At 39.8% G+C, this 23,127-nt stretch overlaps 1 protein-coding gene across 2 annotated transcripts in view; it reads left to right on the forward strand.

The window, feature by feature from the left end:
- The window catches only part of TMEM170B (transmembrane protein 170B), a 210,425-nt gene that overhangs the window by 26,273 nt on the left and 161,025 nt on the right, over positions 1-23,127 (forward strand). The window contains exon 3 of one of the 2 annotated variants that reach the window (XM_070361297.1): positions 7,591-15,735. The exons of the other annotated variant lie outside the window; for it this stretch is intronic. Within the exon in view, the coding sequence (XP_070217398.1) occupies positions 7,591-7,721 (131 nt within the window). The 3' untranslated portion in view covers positions 7,722-15,735. Of the gene's footprint in view, positions 1-7,590; positions 15,736-23,127 lie in introns of those variants that run through there. 2 annotated transcript variants of the gene reach the window in all.

Consider the following 23,127-nt stretch of genomic DNA (forward strand, 5'->3'; position numbering starts at 1 on the left):
TTGAACATTCAGGTCATAATCGCCTTCTGGTTTAGAGTCTGTCTTCATTTTTGGAATTAGGTAGGATTTCAGGTTGTTTTTTTTTTTCCTTCCACAGAGTAAGTCAATTTTTACTACATCCTAAAAAAAAATCCGTCCATTGATCCATCTTTTGTTGTATACTATGTTCTCAAGGTACATGGATCTGTCTCTGAACTCTGTTCTGATTTTTTTAGTCCTTTTAGCTGTTGTTTCAGCAAGGTCTCATTTTTTATCTCTCCTGTTTTGTACTGTTTCTTAATATCTGGTAGAGCTGGTCCCTCATTTTTTTCTTTATCAAAGTTCACATAACTATTTATGGACCTTTATTCTTTCATATAAATTTTAGAATATGTCTACTGAATTCCTCAAAAAGTATAACTGTGATTTTTGTGGGGATTTAATACAAGGTAGAGGTTAATTTGGGAAGAATTGACATATTAAATTATTCCACCCAAGAACATGTAATATATCCCCATTTGTTCAGATCATTTTCTGGTTCTTTTGTTAGAGTTTCAAAGTTTTTTCTTCTCCCAATAGGAGAGTTATACATTTTGATTAAGTTAATTCCTAAACCCTTATTACATTAATGTTGTTGTACATGGTATCTTTTTAAATTATGTTGTTTAGTTTTATTAGTATAAAGAATTGCTGTTTTTTAAGTAAAGTTTATGAAAGATTAATAACAAAGCAAAAAAATAATTTTCTAGAGAGATAATAAGCCGAATATATTGTTGCCTTAGCTCTAAAATAGTTAAGACAGAGAAATAAAATGTGGGATAAAATAGAAGAAATAACTACAGGCTTGACAATAAAGGTAGAATAAAGAATTATAAAAATAGCAGTTTTATACACAGCTATATATTCCTAAATATAAATTGTTAAAATTGGCATAAGAAGAAATAGAAAATATGAGTAATACAATAAATATTATTAAACAGTTGAAATATTGAAGATCCCTCCTCCCTGAAAGAAGTCCAGTCTCAAATGAGGTTTACAGATGAGTTCTACCAGATTTTCTGGGAACAGTTCCTATTTATCCAGATTATTGCAGAAAATGGAAAGGTTAAAAGCTGTGCACAGCATGTTTGCTGAATCATTGTAATCTTTTTGCTAAACAAGATGAAGACTACAGAAAAATGGAAAAGTATAGGTTCATTTGCTTCAAGAATATTATCCTACCAACCAGGACCTACTGTACAGCACGTGGGTCTCTACTCAGTGTTAGGTGCCAGCCTGGGTGGGAGGGGAGTTTGGGGAAGAATGGATGCTTGTATATGTACTGCTCAGGACCTTCACTGTTCACCTGAAACGACCACAGCATTGCTAATCCCTCTGCTCCAATTCGAAACAAGAAGTTTAAAGTTTGAAAAAAAATGTTATCCTGGAAATGCAAAGATAGTTCAGTATCATAAATGACTGTGGGTGTATGCCAATGAAACTTTGTTTATGGACATTGAAATTTGAATTTCATATAATTTTCATGTATAATGAAATAATACTCTTCTTTTGATTTTTTAAAACCATTTAAAAAATTCAGCAGAATTGTTTTCTCCACTTCATCTTTGCTATACCAGTCTTCTCTAGCTCCTTAATGCTTTGGGGAATCTTTACTTATTTCTAGCTGATACCTTCCAGAGAACGCAATGGCACCCTACTCCAGTACTCTTGCCTGGAAAATCCCATGGGCGGAGGAGCCTGGTAGGCTGCAGTCCGTGGGGTCACTAAGAGTCGGACACGACTGAGCGACTTCACTTTCACTTTTCACTTTCACGCATTGGAGAAGGAAATGGCAACCCACTCCAGTGTTCTTGCCTGGAGAATCCCAGGGATGGGGGAGCCTGGTAGGCTGCCGTCTATGGGGTCGCACAGAGTCAGACACGACTGAAGCGACTTAGCAGCAGCAGCAGCAGCTGATACCTTCTGCCATTGTTCACAGTGGCCATTCCAAACATGTTTCACTTATTTCATGCACCCTATTATACTTCTACCCTCTTCATTCTTGCATATATTTCACCAAGAAAATAAGGATCACAATATTTGTACTTTTTCAGCTGGCTATTGTTCAGCAAAATATACCTTAACAAGAGTGAAAACTAAAGCACAAGTTGGGGTAACACATTTGTTAGCTTATATAAATGTCAATAGATTAATATCCAAACTATGTTTTTAAAAACCCTATGAATCAAATAAGAAAGTGACAGTCCAGTAGAAAAATGCATAAAAGATATGCCAAGCATTTCGTAAAAGTAGAAACCCTAATGGTCAAATTTGAATGATATATGAGGAAAAGCTCTGTGACATTAAATATCAGGGGAACACAAATTAATTGCAGAGATAACATCTCTTACCCAGATTGACCAAAAAAAAAGTGTGTTTAAAGATATCAGCTGCTCCTGAGGATATGGAGTAAATGGAATATAAATTGGTTCAAATACTTTGGAACAAGTTGGCATTACCTAGTAAAGTTGAAAATGCCATAATAGGCATACCCACATGTTGTAGGGAAACTCTATTTAGTATGTGTGCTGGGGGTCATGTTACAAGGATGTTCACAGAAGCAGGGTTTGTCATTATTAAGGATTAGAAACAGTGTCATCCACATTAAAATGGAAAAATAGGTTGTGGTATATCCATACTTAGAATTCTGCACAACAGTGGAAATGTATGAATTACAGCTCCATATTATACAACAGCCTGGATAATTTCCTGACATATGTGCTGTGCTTAGTTGCTCATTCGTGTCCAACTCTTTGCAACCCTATGGACTGTAGCCCACCAGGCTACAGGCTCTGTCCATGGGATTCTCCAGGCAAGAATACTGGAGTGAGTTGCCATGTCCTCCTCCAGGGGATCTTCCCAACCCAGGGACTGAACCTAGGTCTCCCACATTGCAGGTGGATTCTTTACCATCTGAGCCACAAACAGCCAAAAATTCCAAAATACTTAGAGTATCAATTTATATAAAATTTGCTTATTTAAAAAATTAAGTAATATCTGAGGATATAGGCAGGTGGTAATGCTGAAGAAAAGCAAAGGAATGATGAAAACCAAACTTGGGAGGAATTGGGGTGTGACAGAGGAGTCCGTGGGAGCCTCACGTAAAACAGTAACGTTCCTGTGTACAGTTGGATGATGGTACTTGGGCAGCTGTTGGCTTTAATTTTATAATCTACATATATTTTGTAAATACTGCTTCCTGTCTGCTCAGTATTTAATAGCAGCTTCCAAAACCATTTAATAGGCACACAAAATTGTCTTCTTTTCGATCTTTTTGCTGAAGAGTCCCACGGGAGCGGTCCTCTCTGGCTAGTGCTTCGGGTCGCACAGTGATGCAGTGCGGTGGAACTGCTGTGCAGTGCTGCCTTCAGGGGGAAGCTGTGACTCACACACTGGTTCCTGATCATCCACAGGGAGGAAGATGGTTCTTCATTTTATTTTCTGTATAACACTACAGTGTCTCCCTTGATTTTGGAAACTGGAGTTTTACACTGGGTTTTCTACCCTTAACATCATAGGCTTGAAGATCTTACCCTCTGTTTCTTGAAAGTATAAAGAAAAGTGGATTATTTACGGTTGTGTTAAGCTTTTCCTTGAACAGTACAACCTTCCAAGGGAAATTCATTTTATTTATTTGTTTTTAACAACTAGTTTTTTAATCCATCTGAAATTTACTTTGGGGAGTGGTGTGAAATAGGGACCTAGATTTATTTCTTCCAAATGGCTATCAGTTGTTCCATACAACATTCATCTTACTTGCTAGCAAAGAAATGCTCAAAATTCTCCAAGCCAGACTTCAATAGTATGTGAACCATGAACTTCCAGATGTTCAAGCTGGTTTTAGAAAAGGCAGAGGAACCAGAGATCAAATTGCAAATATCTGCTGGATCATCAAAAAAGCAAGAGAGTTCCAGAAAAACATCTACTTTTGCTTTATTGACTACGCCAAAGCCTTTGACTGTGTGGATCACAACAAACTGTGGAAAATTCTTCAAGAGATGGCAATGTCAGACCACCTGACCTGCCTCTTGAGAAATCTGGATGCAGGTCAGAAAGCAGTAGTTAGAACTGGACGTGGAACAACAGAGGTGGTTCCAAATAGGGAAAGGAGTATGTCAAGGCTGTATATTGTCACCCTGTTTATTTAACTGATATGCAGAGTACATCATGAGAAACGCTGGGCTGGATGAAGCACCAGCTGGGATCAAGATTGCTGAAAGAAATATCAGTAACCTCAGATATGCAGATGACACCATCCTTATGGCAGAAAGCAAAGAAGAACTAAAGAGCCTCTTGATGAAAATGAAAAAGGAGAGTGAAAACGTTGGCTTAAAACTCAGCATTCAGAAAACTAAGATCATGGCATCTTGTCCCATTACTTCATGGCAAATAGATGGGGAAACAGTGAAACAGTGAGACTGTATTTTGGGCTCCAAAATCATTGCAGATGGTGACCGCAGCCATGAAGTTAAATGATGCTTGCTCCTTGGAAGAAAAGCTATGACCAAATCTAGACAGCATATTAAAAAGGAGAGACATTACTTTACCAACAGAGGTCCGTCTAGTCAAAGCTGTGGGTTTTCCAGTGGTCATGTATGGATGTGAGAGTTGGACTATAAAGCTGAGCACCGAAGAATTGATGCTTTTGAGCTGTGGTGTTGGAGAAGACTCTTGAGAGTCCCTTGGACTGCAAGGAGATCCAACCAGTCCATCCTAAAGGAGATCAGTCCTGAATATTCATTGGAAGGACTGATGCTGAAGCTGAAACTCCAATCCTTTGACTACCTGATGTGAAGAACTGACTCATCGGAAAAGACCCTGATGCTGGGAAAGATTGAAGGTGGGAGGAGAAGGGGACAACAGAGGATAAGATGGTTGGATGGCATCACTGATTCGATGGATATGAGTTTGGGTAAGCTCCGGGAGTTGTTGATGGACATGGAGGCCTGGCGTGCTGCGGTTCATGGGGTCACAAAGAGTCGAGCATGACTGAGCGACTGAACTGAACTGATTGAATGATGAATCACTGATTGGAAATTCATTTATCATGTACTACTTAGACAACTACTAATCAAAAGTTGGAGTACATAGTAGGGCCAGACACTGTTCTAAATACTTTCCAAATATTATCTCTTACTCTTCATACCCACCCATTTTACATTTGAGGGAATGAGGCACAGAGAGGTTAGGTGATTGCTCATTGTCACACAGCTACTAATAAGTGAGCTCGGATTTTAACCCACAAGTCTAACTCCAAAATCCATGTTCCTAACCTTATATAAGCATGAGTTGTTGGAATTAAATATTTGGTACTTCCCAGGCAGCCTGAGAAGGCAATGGCACCCCACTCCAGTACTCTTGCCTGGAAAATTCCATGGATGGAGGAGCCTGATAGGCTGCAGTCCATGGGGTCGAGAAGAGTCGGGCATGACTGATCGACTTCACTTTCACTTTTCACTTTCATGCATTGGAGAAGGCAATGGCAACCCACTCCAGTATTCTTGCCTGGAGAATCCCAGGGACAGAGGAGCCTGGTGGGCTGCCGTCTGGGGTCGTACAGAGTAGGACACGACTGAAGCAACTTAGCAGCAGCAGCAGCAGGCAGCCTGAGCTTATGTTTTTCACCTCTTGGATCATTTTTGAAATTTTTTTTCTTTTTAGTTGCTCAGTCTCTTTGTGACCCCATGGACTGTCGCCCGCCAGGCTCCTCTGTCTGTGGGGCTTCTCCAGGCAAGAATACTGGAATGGGTTACCGTTCCCTCGTCTCCTGCATTGCAGGCGGATTCTTTACCATCTGAGCCACCAGGGGAATTTAGTGCTGGAGAATGGAGGCCAAGTTGCGGTTTTTAAAATTGAAGATAGTCATGGAAATCTAGGGAAAATCCAAAGTGAAAACAGTATTTCTCAGGTTTATTTTAACATATTTTCTGATAACAAAGAAGCCTAAGATATTTAAATTTTTTTCAGGTTGTTATCCAATTCTAAAATTTGAGGATAGGGCTTCCCTGGTGGTCTGGTGGTTAAGACTCCCCACTTCCATTGCAGAGGGTTTGAGTTTGATCCCTGGTTGGGGAACTGAATTCCTGCATGCTGCATTGTGTAGCCAAAAAAAAAATTAAAATTCAAGGATATGACCAATTACACTAGTGAAGTTTTCTACTTGATTGAATAAATGTTGGTGCTCCTAGGAATTTTATTTAATATTGATGTAATTATCAGTTACTGAATTTCTTATTCTATTTTTTCACTTGGTGTAAATGTAAAATAGAATGATTTGGAGATTTATAGCCAGACTAATCTGGATTGAAATTCCAGCTCTATACTTAAATGTATTTTCTTGGACTAGTAACTGAAACTCTCTGAACCTCTCTTTTTTTCATCTTTAAATTAAGTGATAATACTCAGGAGTGGTATGATATTTAAGATGATATTTGTAAATTTTCTGACAAGTTACATATATACTATAAATATACTATGCATTTTAATTTCTTTCTTTAAAATATGTATATGAAAGCCCTTGGCTTAAATTAATAATTTGCTTTTCCTATTTGTATCTTCTATAGAGGACTATAATAATTTTTATTTGGAAAATTTAGATGAACTATGGAATTAATTCTTAGCTAATTTTTGTGAGTAGATTTCTATCTCAAATGATCTAATTCAAGTGTCTTCAAATAACATTTCTGTTCTTCTTTCCTTTTGTTTGACCATTCTAGGAATATATAGACAGTTTTTTCTAGACAAAAGTTTTAAGGCCTTCTCAACCTGTTCAATGCCATAACCGTAGTTTAAACGTTTCCTCCTTTTATGATTTCTGAGTGTACTTTTAAAGTCAGACTCTTAGATCCCGTTATGTATACTATAGCAGTAAGATGAAAGTATTGAGCCAGAGCCTCAGGGCACTAAGGTGCCTGAGAGTCTCTCATTCTCAGAAGTGCCTGATATCTAAAGCATTTTCCTAAAACAGATGTCAGGTTCATCTCCCACTTTTATTAGATGTCAAAATACTAGTCTCCAGATAATTTTACAGTTTTATTCAAATACTTAAACCATTTTATACGGTAGATTGTAAAGTACATTATTCAAAATTCTGATATTATTTATGACGTTTAAGAATTCATTTTACTGAAAGACATAAAAATTTCTTTAATATTAACTTTTTCTTGAATAATTTAGAAATTATATTGTGTGGTTTTTCTATATTATTATTTATAATCATCAATATATTGTGTCATATGTTTTTAAAAGTGCTGATGGGATCTGGCTGAGTCAACACCCAGCTGAGAGATTAATGAGTGATTCATTTTTTTATGAACATATCTTGTGTCAAGTAAGCAGCGTATACCATAAATACATATTTTGCAGTCGAATTGAAAAGCCTGTTATTCGGTTTTGTGGGTGAATGTGGTATGGTAGAGTGTAACTTGTACCAGTCGCATGGAAACTCTTTCGCAGAGAACTGTAGAATGAGAATGCCTGGTGGCTTGCTGTCTGGCTCCCGGGAAGGCGAGCCCAGGCGGCAGCCCTGCAGCGAGCCTCGGGAGTTGAACGTGTCGTCTCCTCTCTCGCCAGGTGCAGCCGTGGCCGGCATTTACCGAGTGGCCGGGAAGAACATGGCCCCCTTGGAAGCCCTGGTGTGGGGCGTTGGGCAGACAGTACTGACTCTCATCATCTCCTTCTCAAGGATCCTCGCCACACTCTGAGGTTTCTGTGGGAATGTCTTTACTTCACATAAGGAAACAGACGTACAGATTCTCTGAAAACGGCATCGTTAGCGAGTGGGCGTGAGATGGTACAAGGACGTGGAAGGAGCGGGTCGAAACACAAGGCCTCGGGCCGTGTGGGAAGATCGCCCTCTGGTGTTCAATGATTGCACTACCGCACCGCACCTTACGTGCCTCCGTCCCGGGCAAGGCGCACTGCTGCGTGAAGCTACAAGAAAAAGCACCTTGTTTAGCTGCCAATCAGGTTAACACTGGTGTTGAATCATCATTCTTAACAGTGTTGTGTTAAGTTACAGGGACGTTTTGAAGAATTGATACATGTGCCAAACTCTTTTTTTTTTTAACATTGATCATGTGAAATTTGCAAGTGTAGCTGTAGATGAGTGCTGTGAACATATTTGACATGAATTCAGGTGATGTAGTGAGAAATTTTGTTTTGTGATGCTAAATCCTGTATGAGTGCTGAATATCAAGTCATTTATTATGAGACAAATTACCTGATTTTTACTTTTGAACGTTTCTGGGATTTAGGGCTTTCATATAAACTAGGTATTTATTGTTATTTACTTTATGTGGAAAATAATACTGAATGGAGAACTGCTAGACTCTTTCAAGGATTCAAAGTAGATCTATAGGGTGCATCCTTTTCACTCACTCAAATAACACTCTTTAATAGTTTCCCTCATGCATAAACATTCTGTTGCTATGACTTTAAAAACTTTTTGGGTCACACATATTGATTGTAGTTTGTGTGTCATGAAAATTTAATTTGAAAATTTTCTTATAAATTTTGTAAGAAAAGTCTGAAATACACATCCTATTCTTGATCCTTCTGAAGAAAGTTTCTGCCATGTATCTCATGGAGAAAACATCTTTACAACTGGTATCTCAGTGGGATTATATTACTTGTTGCATATATCTCGATTTTTGACAAAATGTAAGCAATCTTTCATTCTGGAGTATCAAATATATATAAAGAGTGGCCTAAATTAGGCTGTGAAAACAAGAAGCCTCACTTGTAGTTAAGAAACAAGTCATATAGGAAGAATAATGAACGATCTTATTTTGGCTGTGTGGTAGCATCATAATTTCTCTAAGTAAAAATTGGGGAATATAGTACATTTAAAATTTGGCAGTTACTCTCAGCATATCAGTACAGTGTTGAACATATATTTAAGTGATTCATTTCAGTTTTTCAACTCTTGTTTCATTCTGTTATTTAAATTTACTAGCACCTACAGTGATATTTATTAGAATGAAAAGTTATTGGTATAAAACATTTTAAGAGGTTTTGGCCATATGTAATTGTATTTAAGAGTGTAAGAAGTAAGGGAAGCGTAGAAACTGGTTGAATTCGTCTCCTACTGAGACTTTTTCGAATACTAGATGCAATTATACATTGTTGTTTAGTTGCTATTCATGTCTGACTCTTTGTGACCCCACAGACCGTAGCCCCTCTCACACTCCTCTGTCCATGGGATTCTCCAGGCAAGAATACTGGAGTGGGTAGCCACTTCCTTCTCCAGGGGATCTTCCTGACCCAGGGATTGAACACGCATCTCCTACATTGGCAGGCGGATTCTTTACCACTGAGCCACCAGAGAAGCCCATGATTGCATATATGTTAATTCAACAGAAGAGCCAATTGCAGAAAATATGAAGTTATGGACAATCCATACTCTAGCCTCACTCTTTTATAGTCTAACTTGGTAACAAGTAAGCTTCTACTAGGTCCCATTCAAATTTAAGACCTTTGTTACCCACGACACCTTTTCTCTACCAAAAAGCAGAATACATCAACAACTCGATGATGTGTTGGGGGTATTTTTCCAGTATGGAAGCCAGTTTGGGGTGGGGTAATTTAATAACACTGTGGTTTGGAAATCTGTTTTAATAGAAGCCAAGAAGCAACTATGCATTCTTAGAGATCTTTAAATCTTAAAGTGGATTATTTTTATTATGTTTAGCCTGAAATTAGTTTCACATGTTCTTTATATTCCTGATGTTTTCTTAAATTTAGGTCTAAATCTCCCAAGTCCACTTGACTTTTCCTTTTCTGTTAGATTTGAATCACTTTCTTCCTTTACTTTGGTTATTCTGTCAGTAATTTAAAGTGTTCATATTCCTGGGGAGAAATTATCAATAATGTATTGAAATTGAGATTCTACAGAAATGAATATTTATTTTAACACGTGATTAGTTTATGTTTTCAGAAAGTTATCTTGGTAAGGTAGCTGGGGCACGTGGTTCAGAATCTGAAATTAGCCAGAAAATAACTTGGACACGTTAAATGTATGGCTGCATGGACCAAAGAGATTTAAACTCCTGTTTCTGCTCTCGGATAGAAGTCTAAGAAGGTGGCTCGGTTTGCAGCGTGCCCTGCAACCATCTCGTTATCAGGTCGCTTCGTATTAGGAGCTGTGCGTGTGTGCCTGCGCCTGCGCTTTTAACTTTGGGGATTTGGTTTCTTCCGTTGTTCTTAGTTACTTTCATTGGGATTTTGTGCAGCTGTTACTCTTCTGATGCTGTGAAATGCAGCTGGTAGTGTGAACGGATGAAATGTTTTAATAGCTGTTTCTATGAGATTTTTTTTAAAAGGTCAATGGTTTTCTTATAGAGGCAAAGAAAACATTTAATGATATATGTCTATACACATATATGTCATTATACACACACACACACACACACACATATATGTAAAGCTGCTGTATATGAATAGAGTCTAATTGAAAAGCTTTTGTTCAGTGAACACTTTGATGTAATGGAGAATTTAATGTATTTGCTCAGTTGAATGATCTTTTAAACAGATTTGAGGAAGTTTGAGATTTTTGAATTGGGGGAAATTTTTCTTGGTTTCTTAGTGCTAGATATCCTTGTTTGTGATATAACAAAAGCCCATATTGATATATTTGGGTTATTCTTAAAATTTGTATGTGATTTAGCAGTAAACTTTTTTGTGTGTGTGATAAATGCAAGAGGAAAGGGGGCTGAGAGCCTCGGCAGTTTATAGATCTTTATCTTAAGAAATGCTAATAAAATATGGCTGACAGTGAAATCAGTTCCTTGAGAAAGAGACTCCTGTCTGCCCAAACTAATCATTAATTACTTAACACACTGGTTAGAAATGTCCATAGATCAGAGTTAGGGGGTCTCATCTGAGCTACAAGTGATGCTTAAAATTTAAAATGCTTTAAATGAAGAAGGTGCCAGCAGTCCCCCCTGGACAGTCCCACTGGTTGTCTAGAATAACGTGAGTCCTAAACTCGGGCCGTACTCCGTGTTCACACTAGTTACTCACTCTTCCTTTAGGTCTGTGTGTTTACCGAGCAGGTTCACAGTTTGTAACCCAGTGTGCTTTCTTGGTATTTGCAGAATGTGTTTCCACCATCCTCCCAAAATGTGAAGATTTTGTTTGTACTTTAAGTGAGAAATAAAGAAATGAGCTACCCCATATATCCTATTTGTGGTATAAGGAACAAGAACAAGTTTAAAAAAAATGTTCTTGGAAAACATGTTTAGAGAACCTGTAATAAAGATCTGGAGAATGGAGCTGCCAAGTCAATGTGCCCAGGCTGGCACTTACATACCAACTAATTCAATTTTGTAAGCATTTTTCGTGGATCTAATATATACAAAGTGCTGAGCCTAGTATTTTCTGTAGTAAGCACAGGATACCTCCAAATGGGATCCCTGCGCTTGAGTCCACCAAGAGCTACTGAGATGATTTAAATCCTAAAACAGTTGGGAGAACATCCTGCTTCTAGTTGAGAGCCCCCAGCCCGCCCCCTCCCCCAGTTCTGACTTTTCTCATTCACCAAGTGGAATTTTAGAAACTGAGACCCCACTGCTGTGGCACAGCAACGAGAACACTGGAACCACGCCGGTGACACAGGCTTGAATCCAGGACCTCTCACTTGCTGACCGTTTGTTTACGGTGGAAGTGCGTAGTTTGCCCTCCGTATCTGTGGTTCCACATTCAGGGATTCAGCCAACCTTGGGTGGAAATATTTGGAAAGAAGATCCAGAAAGCTCCAAAAAGCAAAATGCCCCACACAGAACATTTTCATAGTGTTTACACAGCATTTATATCGTGTGAGGTAGTATAAGTAATCAAGGGGTGACTTAAAGTTATATAGGAGGGTGTGTGTGGGTTAAATGCAAGGGCTGCACCGTTTTCCATAAGGACCTTGAGCATCCTCAAAGTTTGGTACCCACGGGGGTCCTGGAATCAGTCCCCTGTAGATACTAAGAAAATACTCAGTATTTAATAGGAAATGATCGATAGTCATTTTAATTTTTTAAATTAAACTTTGCAATACCAAGTTAATACATTGTTTTGTAAGATTCATCTATTGTCTTTCATTTCCACATTTCCCCTACATGTATTTTAAGAAGGAAACTTTAAAAAAAAAATTCTCTTATGTTGCTTTCTTTACTTACTTTCAACCTCTTTTTTTTTTAAATCACCAGATATTTTTCCAAGAGTGCTTCTGGGGGCTGGTGGTGATAGAAATGGCCAGGGCAGGCAGGAATCAGTATCAGGCTGTGCGTATTACTAGTTAAAAAACAGGAAAGGTGAGAAGTTGTCAGGACTTACCCCTTATTTTCTCTGGCTTGCGTAATATCCATTGAATCTCCACTGCATGCAGCTTACTCTGCTTGTTCTAGGCATGGGGAGGTTACCCCTCGCCCATGCATCCACCTCTCTCCTGCCACCCCAGCCTGCAGGAGAACATAACTCGGCAGTGCTGTCTGCCATGTCCCTGCTCCCCTGGAGCAAACGTGCTTCAGCCCTACTTGTTGTTTGTTTGTTTTTAACTTAAAAGGTAATACTTTTGTTTTAAATTTATGTCCATTTTATAATTCAAGAGATAATAAGATGTTGGGGACTTTCTGAAATATTCTCAAGCCACTTGACTCTTGTAACAAACGTGTCTCTCTGAAAGTCTTAGAATTCTTCAAAGAGTCGCTATTTGTTTTTAAGATGTGAAGAATGGAAAGTTACTGAAAAAATTGTAGTGACCTAGATTGCAGAGAAGTTTGGCAACACTTGGGTAACTGGGTAAATGGTTTCAAGGCTGAGAATGTCTGTGGTTGAAATTGACCAGCAATTTCCCTTTTCCTGTCCTTTTTATAACATTGCGGAGGAAGACTGCAGCATAAAAAGGACATTATTTGATTAAAAAATGATAAAAATGTTCAAACATGTAGTAGTATTTATAGCAGGGGGAAAGTTTAAAGATGGGAAGAAAGGTTGGAAGGGTAATGCACAAAGACAGAGGCATTTGACGAAATGCCCTGCAGTATGTGAGCGCAGGTTCCCCTTCTGGTAAGACTACAGATGCCACCGCGTGAGTATGTTTACTGCATGTTTGCAAAACGCATTTCTTTATATGTGAGACTAAACGCACCACAGAGCATGAGATCGTTCTCCGGTTTCGTGCGTGTTGTGGTCGGTTTGCCCCACTCCCTCAGAGACCTCTGTTCAGGGTAGGCAACACAGTGTTTTTGAGGAGGTGGCTGAAGCTGTTGTCTAAAAATTTATCTATGAATTTGTTTAGAGAAAGTAACGCTTAATATATACAGTATTTTCTGTAAATGTGGAGATAAACCGGTTAATACATTATTAGATTAGTGGAAACACCCAAATTTCTCAGTGTGCTGAGCTGTAACCATCTCCTGCCCTGAGCACAGGGGCCTTGTTTTCACATTCTTTATGTTCATTGCATGTATGTTGAGGTTTCATAATAACCCTGTCTTGATTTTTGAGAACTAATTTAGCAGTTTTTTTTTTTTTTTAATATTCCTCCCTCTTCCATACACATATCATACGGGGTAGTTTAAACATATGTACAGTTTGTTGATAGAATCAGAAGTGCTGGTTTAGAAGAGAATGTTCTCAACACCTTACAGTTATGCAGCTGTAATCTTGCTGAAAATTAAATACTGTAAACAAATCAAGAGAGCATGGACCTCCTATGTGGTTTTTTTTTTAGGATGGTGTCCTGTACCAATATATATCTCCGCTCAGAGGTGATGTGCCTGTCCTCTTTTGGGGACTGCGTTTAAGTATGTAACTGAAACTGGGAAGCAGTGTAACATAAATACATAGGAAGAGGAGCTATCATGTATAATCACCATAACTGTAACACTCTTTCTTCTGAACATATTGCATATTGGTAATTTCTAAAGATCATCCCTTTTTTATAGCCCTGTATAAATGAATGGTAACTTGATAGTACTGTTGGTGGTGAGAAGTTTCCTTTGTCTTTAACGTATTTATACGTCCTCACTAAGTATCTTTGGGTAGGGACATTTTTAAGTTTTCTCCATAAAAGGCAAAAGAGAGGCACCTGTTTGAATTAAAAATGATTTACTTTCAATACTGGATGAGTTGAGAGTCTGATTATTGACGCTTTCTTAGTATTTGTGATATCACATGCATTTACACTGGAGGAATTTTTAAAGTTCTGGCCATCTCCCAAACACACACATACACACACACGAGCTCTGTATATTTAGATGAACAGTATACAATTCCACAGTATTTTTCATTTTAGTTAATTTAATTAACTAGGTTAAAATTCATAGGATTCTACCATGAAGTATTAACTCCTGACTCTAGTCATTCTAGAACAAGGGGATCAACTGTATCTCAATCAGCTAAAATGTTCTTATTTACATAGCAAAAATATAGTTTGCCTGATAGGTATTACAAACTCACTTGCAAACTGTGTTAATGCTCAGACCACTGATGAATCATTTAGTAAACCACAGTGCAGTTTTTAAAAGCTAAATGATGCCTTAGTGCCTTGGAAGTTAAGATACTTTCGCAAAGTGAATTTAGCAGAATTCAGGATTGGTATGCCTGTTGCTGGGAATTCAGAGCTGAGGAAGGATGTAATTGAATTAACTCCTTGTGGTTTAGTAAACAGTCAGTTATTTCATCCTTGACAGATGACAACTGCTTTCATTACATTATCATGATGTGTGGTGTTTTTTTTTTTTTTTCCTCTTTCCAAGTAAGTTTGAAATGGGAGAAAATGTAGTCAAGACAGTTAAATGTGGAATGTTAAAACTTGGTTTTGTTGTAAACTAGAGACGCTAGCGTGAACAGTGTCAGCTTCGTATTGTAGTTCAAGGGCAGACACTTAATTGTCACTTTTAGGAATATGTTTACCATCAGGGACTTTTTGTTTTTTACTCTAGAAACACTTAATGTACTGTGAAACTTAAAGACAGGAAGAAGAAACCTTGGAGGGGTGTGCACAAAACAGAGGTGTATGTGACGAAGTAACCTGCATTATGTGAACACAAAGGTCCCCCTTCTGTTAAGACTGTAATCTACACTGTATGAGTATGTGTGCTGCATGTTTACATAATACAGTTTAATTTTGAAGGGTTATTTAAAAAGTATGTTTATTTATAATGCCTAACAAGCTGTAAATATTGTATACTATTGATTTTTAATTTTATATAAGCAATTTTTTATTTCCAACTCATGTACAAATCCCATGGTGTATATAGTGTACTTTCCCGGAGAACACAAACTTTGCAGTGAATTTTAATTGTAGTTAGCATCGGGTTTGATTGTGGTAAGCATAGAAATGTTGATCTTTATTTTTAAATTATTTTCCACCACTCATTTTCTTCAAAGGGCAGCAATAAATATATGCAAGTTATTTTTGATTTACAGAACGTTGGTCTGCAAAGACAAGGTCTAGGTTCCAGTTCATTGCTTTACAGAAAAGATGCACAATTAACATCACACACCGTCTAATCTCAGGACCATTTCTGAGGTCCGTATGTGTCTCTCCGCTTTGTAATGTACAGGGTGAACTCTTTACTGATACACACAGAACAACTGTTCCAGCACTTAAATGTCATTACACAGAATTTATTGGGTTAAAATTTGTAATATACAGTATTTTAATAAAGTTTCTGTATTCAACTTCATGCACTTATATATAAATAAACCTGTCTTTAAAAGCTTTATAGGGTGTGTGTCTCTTTATGACATACATTTTCAACTCATTCCTTGCAGACTCAAACCTGACACAAGGCCAAGTGTCTCCTCTTACCCTTTGGTCGGCTTTTCTGGGCCAGTTTTACAGTGGATTTGGAAGATAGCACTGAGAAGTTGATCACATGTAAGAGACAAACCTGGCCTACTTCACAGTTTTACGGAGGACAGTGCCAGGCCACATAAGGATCTGCTTCTAAGAATCACTGTATTAAAGAGCCCATTGTCACTTTTATTAATAAATGACTACCCTTTACTGAGTACTTAGTCTGTTAGACACCTCACAGGCATTCTTTAACACGTAGCCTTTCAGGCTAAGGGGATTACTAAGAATTCTGAAGGTAATCCTTCACTTTATGAGTGACGCATTTGAGGTTCAGAGAGGGTGAGCAGCTTCTCAAAGTCACACAGCTAATAATGCTGAAGTGGGCTTTTCTTATTTTATTACCTATATTTTTCCCCCACTGTGCTGTGCTGGTTTCTTCGAAGTATCAGGGAGCCGGTAATGAGATCGGTCAGTCACTCAGTCGTGTCCGACTCTTTGCAGCCCCTTGGACTATACAGCCCATGGAATTCTTCAGGCCAGAACACGAGTGAGTAGTCATTCCCTGCTCCAGGGGATCTTCCCAACGCAGGGATCGAACCGAGGTCTCCTGCATTGCAATCGAATTCTTTACCAACTGAGCTACCAGGGAAGCTCTGTAATGAGGTAAGACAAAGACCAGATGGCAATACGGGGATTTGAAAAATCATCCTCAAGATTTGTATTGCCAAATCTAAGCATATTTTGAATTTTTGTTGGGGATTCCTAAGGCATGGTACTAGTTACCCAGTTAGGGTCCACTAATCTCCAGCCTAAAAAGAGATTGGGGCCAACAAAGCCAGTCACTGTAATTGTTAACAAACCCTGCTGGTATGAAAACTTGACTAACTTTAAAAATTGTGCAAAGAAAGTATAAGTAAACTTTTTTTTTCCCCCACATATACTGACTTATTTCATGTATCGCTTCATTAAAATGTATTTTCTTTTTTCTAGGTAACTTCTTCATTCAACCATAAGATTTATAAAATTATTAAATATATTTTCCTTCCTGACCATGAGTCTTAAAAAGTCCTTAAGATAAAAATCTTGAGATTAAAATTTTCCTTTTTGATTTTATTCTTTTGGGCTCCTGAAGTAATATTTTTATAGTATTTTTGTAAAAGGAAATCTGTCTTTGGGTATCTTGATAATTCACTGAGCATCGAAAGAAAGCATTGGATTTCATATCTGTTGCCACCCATTTAGAATAAGACCAGAGGGGAAAGTAATCTAGAAGAAAGATCCTCAGTTCTTAGACGGAACTTGTTTTCTTTCTTCCTTTTATAAAAAGTTTATATTTTTGGCTGTGCCGGGTCTTCGGTGCTGCACGCAGGCTTTGTTTTCTCTAGTTGTGATGAGTCGGGGCCACTCTTCATTGCGGCCCTCGGGCCTCTCACTGTGGCGGCTTCTCTTGTGCAGACGCAGCTCGAGCAGCAGTGGCGTCAGGCCTGCTCAGTGGTCGTGGCACCCGGGCTCAGTTGCCCTGTGGCTTGTGGCACCTTCCCAGACCAGGGGTCAACACGTGTCCCCCTCGTCGGCAGGCAGGATCTTAGCCACTGGACCACCAGGGAAGTCCTGCGCTTGTTTTCCGATGGAGAATGAGGTATTGGGGAGGAGGAACATCTCAGACTTATCAAGTGGACACTTAGACGTTTTAAAGTTGTGTATATGCTCAGTCACTCAGTCGTGCCCTACTCTCTGCGACCCCATGGACTGTAGCCCGCCAGTCTCCTCTGTCCATGGGTTTTTCAAGGCAAAAATAACGAGTGGGTTGCCATTTCTTCCTCCAGGGGATTGTCCCGACCAGGGACTGAACGTGCACTTCTTGCATCTCCTGCATTGGCAGATAGATTCGTTACCACTAGAGCCACCTTTGAAGTTGAACATTTGTTAATTCATAAAATAGTACCTAAAGTTTTAGGGTATAAAGAAAAAGGTAAACAGGACCTGTGGCAGATTTGAGGAGTAGAACTGGCGTTTATATCCAGCTTCTATCAGAATCTTAACAGAATAATCTGTCCCATTTTACTATTCCTGTTTGTCTACTTTTTAAAAAAAAAAAAAAAAAAAAAAAAACTTCTCTTCCCCCGCTGTCTCGCCGCCGCCGCCGCCTCCCCGGAGTCAACTAGTCTGTGAAGGTGGCGACCAGCCCGGCTTATTTAAAAGGGGTGGGGACCCAACAAGCGCTGAGACGCGCAGCCACTGCCAGGAGAGAGCGCGGTCAGAGCTCCTCCCTGTTTGTCTACTTTTAATTTTCTGTATTCTTTGTTCTTGGGGCTTCCCTGATGGCTCAAGTGGTAAAGAATCCACCTGTCAATGCAGGAGATGCTGGCTTGATCCCTGGGTCCAGAAGATGCCCTGGAGAGGGAAATGGCAACCCACTCCAGTATTCTTGCCTGAAGAATCCTATGGACAGAGGAGCCTGGCGGGATACAGACCATGAGGCTGCAAAAGAGTCGGACACGACTTAGTAACTAAACAACAATTCATTGTTATCATTTTTCTTTTGGCCAATTTTATGAATATTCTTCAGGCTCAGAGTTCTAGGGATTGAATTGTAAAATGGAAATACATTAGTTGGTTTTCCTGCAAAGAGAGAGTTTTATCACTAGATGGTGCAAGAGTTCTATTTCATTTTATCCTGGCTTTTGGCCATTCTTGTCTGTGAACCAACCCTAATTAAATCAGCCTATACTTCTGGACTCATCTCCATAACATATATTAATGTATATTTTTCTGATAAAGATACATGTGAGGAAATGAAATACAAGGAAAACCAAGAGTTTCCAGGTTGTCACTAATTTTCCAAAGAAGGTTAAGATACAGTGTTCAGGGGTCACTTACAAATTGGAAAACCACATTAACTTTATGATTTTGGCAGGTCATTAATCTGGACCTTGATTTTTCTATTTTTCATAAATTCATGCTCCAGCTCATTGCATAATGGTCTTTAAAAGTCTATACTTTGGTGATTTTTAATTGCAGAGTTGGTCAACCTGTTGGGATAAGAGGAATATACCTGTGTATCACAACCAGTCTTATACTGTGAAACTTGATTTTGAATTCCTGTTCTGCCATTTAGGATTTTAACTTGGCCAGGTTGATTCACTTCTGTGATCTTCAGTTACCTCACCAGTGAATGAGGTAATATCTCCTGTTGCAGGGGGCGCTCAGCAAACACCCTGTCCCATGGGCTTCCTCCTCTCATGCATCCTGTGCAGGAGGAAGGTTGATGTCCTCCTAGACTTTGCTGTGAGTTTTAATAGTAAGTCCAAGTACCTCTATTTCAGAGTCGTTTCCATACCATGCACGTTGGGATTTTAGAGAGGACTTGTCTCAGGTTTAAACCGTCCCACTGAACCGTGTGCTGCTTTGGCAGCAAAGTTTGCCGAGAGAATTTTTCAGAAACAGACCTCAGTGGGGAACAGCCTGCTTAGAAAACAGTGGATAAACTTGCTCAGCTAGCAAATTCCTTGCGTTCTCAAAACCAAATATGTACAAGATAAGGAAGCCAAAGCTGTCAGCATAAAACCCTGAAAGATGCTCTTGACTTGCCTGTCGGCTGCCTGCAGTCATCGACCACCATGATCCTGCTGTAAGCGGGCTTCTTGGCTTTGCTTGTTGTTTTGCAGAGATGGTGTTGGTCTCTTCAGCTCCAGAGAGTCCGACCTGAAAAGCACAAGTCTCAGTACACAGCGTGGTCTGTAGTGGCCTCGGAGATACACGTGCACTCCAGGTCATTAAGGAAATCAGGACGGCACTTAACAGACCAGAGAAAGGACCAAACAGATTTTCATAAAATGGCAGAGCTCCTGTCCCTTTTGCTTTTTTTTGGTGGGAATTAGTATCAATGGGTAGGACTCTAGGATGTCTTACAAGAAGACACTTGTATTGTCTTTGTTGTTGTTGTTTTAAGATTTAAAAAAAAAAATATGAGCCATTTTTAAAGTCTTTATTGACTTTGTTACAATATTGCTTCTGTTTTATGTCTTTGCTTTGGTTTTTTGGCCTCGAGGCACGTGGGATCTTAGCTCCTCGACCAGGGATCAAACCCGTATCGCCCTGCATTGGAAGGCAAAGTCTTAACCGCTGGACTGCCAGGGAAGTCCCACATGTGTTGTCTTTGACGTGGAAAATAAGGGAAGATAGAGAGATGGGTCAGAGACACTGTAGGGCTGAGAAAACACCAATTTTGGGAGACTTCAGACTGTTGAAGGCCCTGTGTGTGTTGACAGAGTGGGAGGGTATCAGACCTGGGACTTCTCCCTAGTTCTGACTTCTTGTGCCCAGGAAGCCTCATGTTAGACTTAGTCTATGACCACATCTTCTGCAGTAAACATGAAAATCAGTTAGCTTCTCTTGTCTTCCCTTAAATGCAGGTTGAAACTTTCAATGGGACACCATCAGTTTAGGTCTGTTATTCTTGGACATTTTGAAACCTGGACCAGTTTGACACCTTGAACTTGACATTTGCCATACCTGCTACAGCTTTAAGCTTTAGTGCATCTGTAGGTGTATTTGGAGCTTGCCTAAACTAGAGACTTTTTGCCAGGTGAGTGAGAAGAGATGAGCATTTCAAATCGAAAGTACAACTGCTGTTGTACTTTTTAACAAGTATTTGGAGGAGCTATACAGGCCCATTTTATTGATAAGGTACTCCTATGTTGGCATTCAGCTTCCAAATAATTTTCACATCTCTCTTTTACTCTCACAATTTGTTTTATTTGGGGGAAAGGAAAAAGTGCTTTAAAAAAACATCAAAGCCATTTACCTGATTAAGCACAGGTCTCTCTTGAGACCTGGGCAGCTATTTGGACAAATGCCAATACAAGAGCAGACTTAAAGTAGCGATAGCAACTCGGGAGCCTGAAGGGATCCCGGTGGAAACTGACCACTTTCTGGGTAACCCAGGACTGGCTCACTCTCCTGCCACAAAGCTTTGGCTTCAGACTTTTTGAGAAAGGATGCAGAAAGACCCCAGTGTGTTCACACAAGTTCTTCCTGGGGCATTACCCTGTTTTCTTCTATCAGAAGTATCCTACTTATATCAGACATCTTCAGTTGTCAGCGTATACACCACCATGTAGACAGACGCTCGTTATCAGCAGAGGTGCCCCCACGTTTCATCGTTTCCCACGTTTTCATTTAACTAAGCAGATTATCCCTTTCCTTGTTCGAACTTCTTAATCTTCAGAGACCCTGTGTCACCTCAACTGATTTATGCCCACCGCCAGTGATCTGGACAGGGAAAGTTGCCACGTCGAGGCAAAACGTGTACGTCTTCCTGAATATTCTGAAACCAAAACGGACCAAAAGAAGAAAGGGTAGTTTCGGTATCACAGGAACGGGAGGCAGGGTCTGGTGTCCGCAGGCAGGGGCCGGCAGGGTGTCAGCAGCAGGTTCGTTGGCTGAGATGGAAAAAATGAACAGTGTGCCGATTAACCTCAGAATCAGGATCAAGTGAAAAAATGCATCCACCCGAGACCACGGAGATCTGTTTGTGGTATTTGAAAACGCACTGGGAAACCGTGAAAAGCTTGAACGGAAACTTAGATGACAACAGTACCCATAAATAAAGACCAGCTCAACATTATGGAAGGACAGGAGGCAGAGAGAAGAAACCGACAAGCAACCCTGAAAGAACTTGTTGTTGATGAGCCTTAGGGTTTTGCTGTTGTTAGCTGCTCAGTTGTGTCTGACTCTTTGCGACCCCATGGACTGTAGCCCAACAGACTCCTCTGTCCATGGGATCTCCCAGGCAAGAATACTGGAGTGGGTTGCCATTTCCTTCTCCAGGGGATCTTCCCAACCCAGGGATCGAACCTGCGTATCCTGCCTTACAGGCAGATTACTTGCCACTGAGCCGCCAGGGAAGCCCCACTTTGCAAATATCTCTATATTTTAAAGCGTTTCTTTCTCCAACATAAACCTTGCTTCACTCACCATCTCCAGAAGAGGGCAGACATGGTCAAGAGTCAGAGGGTTTCTTTCCACGCAGAGTAGATGGAGAATTAAGATGGATCAAGTGGATAAGATTTTTTCCGAAAGGTCCCCAAAGTTAACAAAATAAGCCCTTCAAGATTCAGTCACTAGAGCTGGGCTTTTTCCATAAACTGAAATGAGGACAATCTAGCTAAAGATAAATTTGTTTCTCTTAAATATGCCTACAGTGTCTTTAATATTGGAACATATCAAATATCAACCTGAGAAATATATCAAATCATTTGGTGAGGTTCCAGTTTTATGATGTACACCTTGAAAAATTTGATGGTTATCTTGGCTGTTATTAATCCAGTCTGGGCTCATCCTTTTGTCCAAAGCTGATAAATAAATATGCTGGCTTTTTATACGCTGATAAATTTGGTAAAATAAGGCCCACTCTCTTTACAACTTCCCCAGCTTCTCTCTTTTTTAAGCCACAATGATACATGGGTCAGACTAAATGTAAACAGCCTGTGTTAAGTATGTGCTGAAGAGCCCTCACCCGGAGGGGCTTTTGAGGAAAAGAATCAGTTGGACAAGCAAGTCTCATCAGACTTACCTCCTATGCCTCTGTCTTAGAGATTCACAATTCACACAGACATATTTAAAGACTGAAACATTTTGAGTCAGGAAACCCTATTTGTCTTTGTTTCGTTGCCATGAATGCTCTGAAAAACGTCTATTGCAGTAAGAGAAATCTCGCTTGCTGATTCTGTGGACTTCTAGATAGCATTCCCAAGCATTTTTAAAGTTCTACCTGGTGTCCCCAGGCAGATCTCTGGCTCAGTCACACTCTGTCTGAAGCAGGGTTTTCATATCTGAGTTTTAATCTCCAGTGTTATTCCTCTCGCCTCCAGTGTCTGTTGATGTTAGGTCCCCATCCTTCGCTCGGCCCTGGGACTCTGGAACCTTCTCAGCCCTGTGTTTTCATATGTGGCAGGTCTCTGCCAGGTTCCTCCTCACTTACACATCCTCTAGATGTTTCCTGGGCCCAAGTTTCCTGGATAATGTTTGCTGCGTATACTCTTGCTGCTGCTGCTAAGTCACGTCAGTCGTGTCCGACTCTGTGTGACCCTGTAGACGGCAGCCCACCAGGCTCCCCCGTCCCTGGGATTCTCCAGGCAAGAACACCGGAGTGGGTTGCCATTTCCTTCTCCAATGCATGAATGTGAAAAGTGAAAGTGAAGTTGCTCAGTCGTCTCCGACTCTTAGCGACCCCATGGACTGCAGCGCACCAGGCTCCTCCATCAATGGGATTGTCCAGGCAAGAGTACTGGAGTGGGGTGCCAGTGCCTTCT

The sequence above is a fragment of the Bos mutus genome, chromosome 23 (genome assembly GCF_027580195.1).
Source record: "Bos mutus isolate GX-2022 chromosome 23, NWIPB_WYAK_1.1, whole genome shotgun sequence".
NCBI lineage: Eukaryota > Metazoa > Chordata > Mammalia > Artiodactyla > Bovidae > Bos > Bos mutus.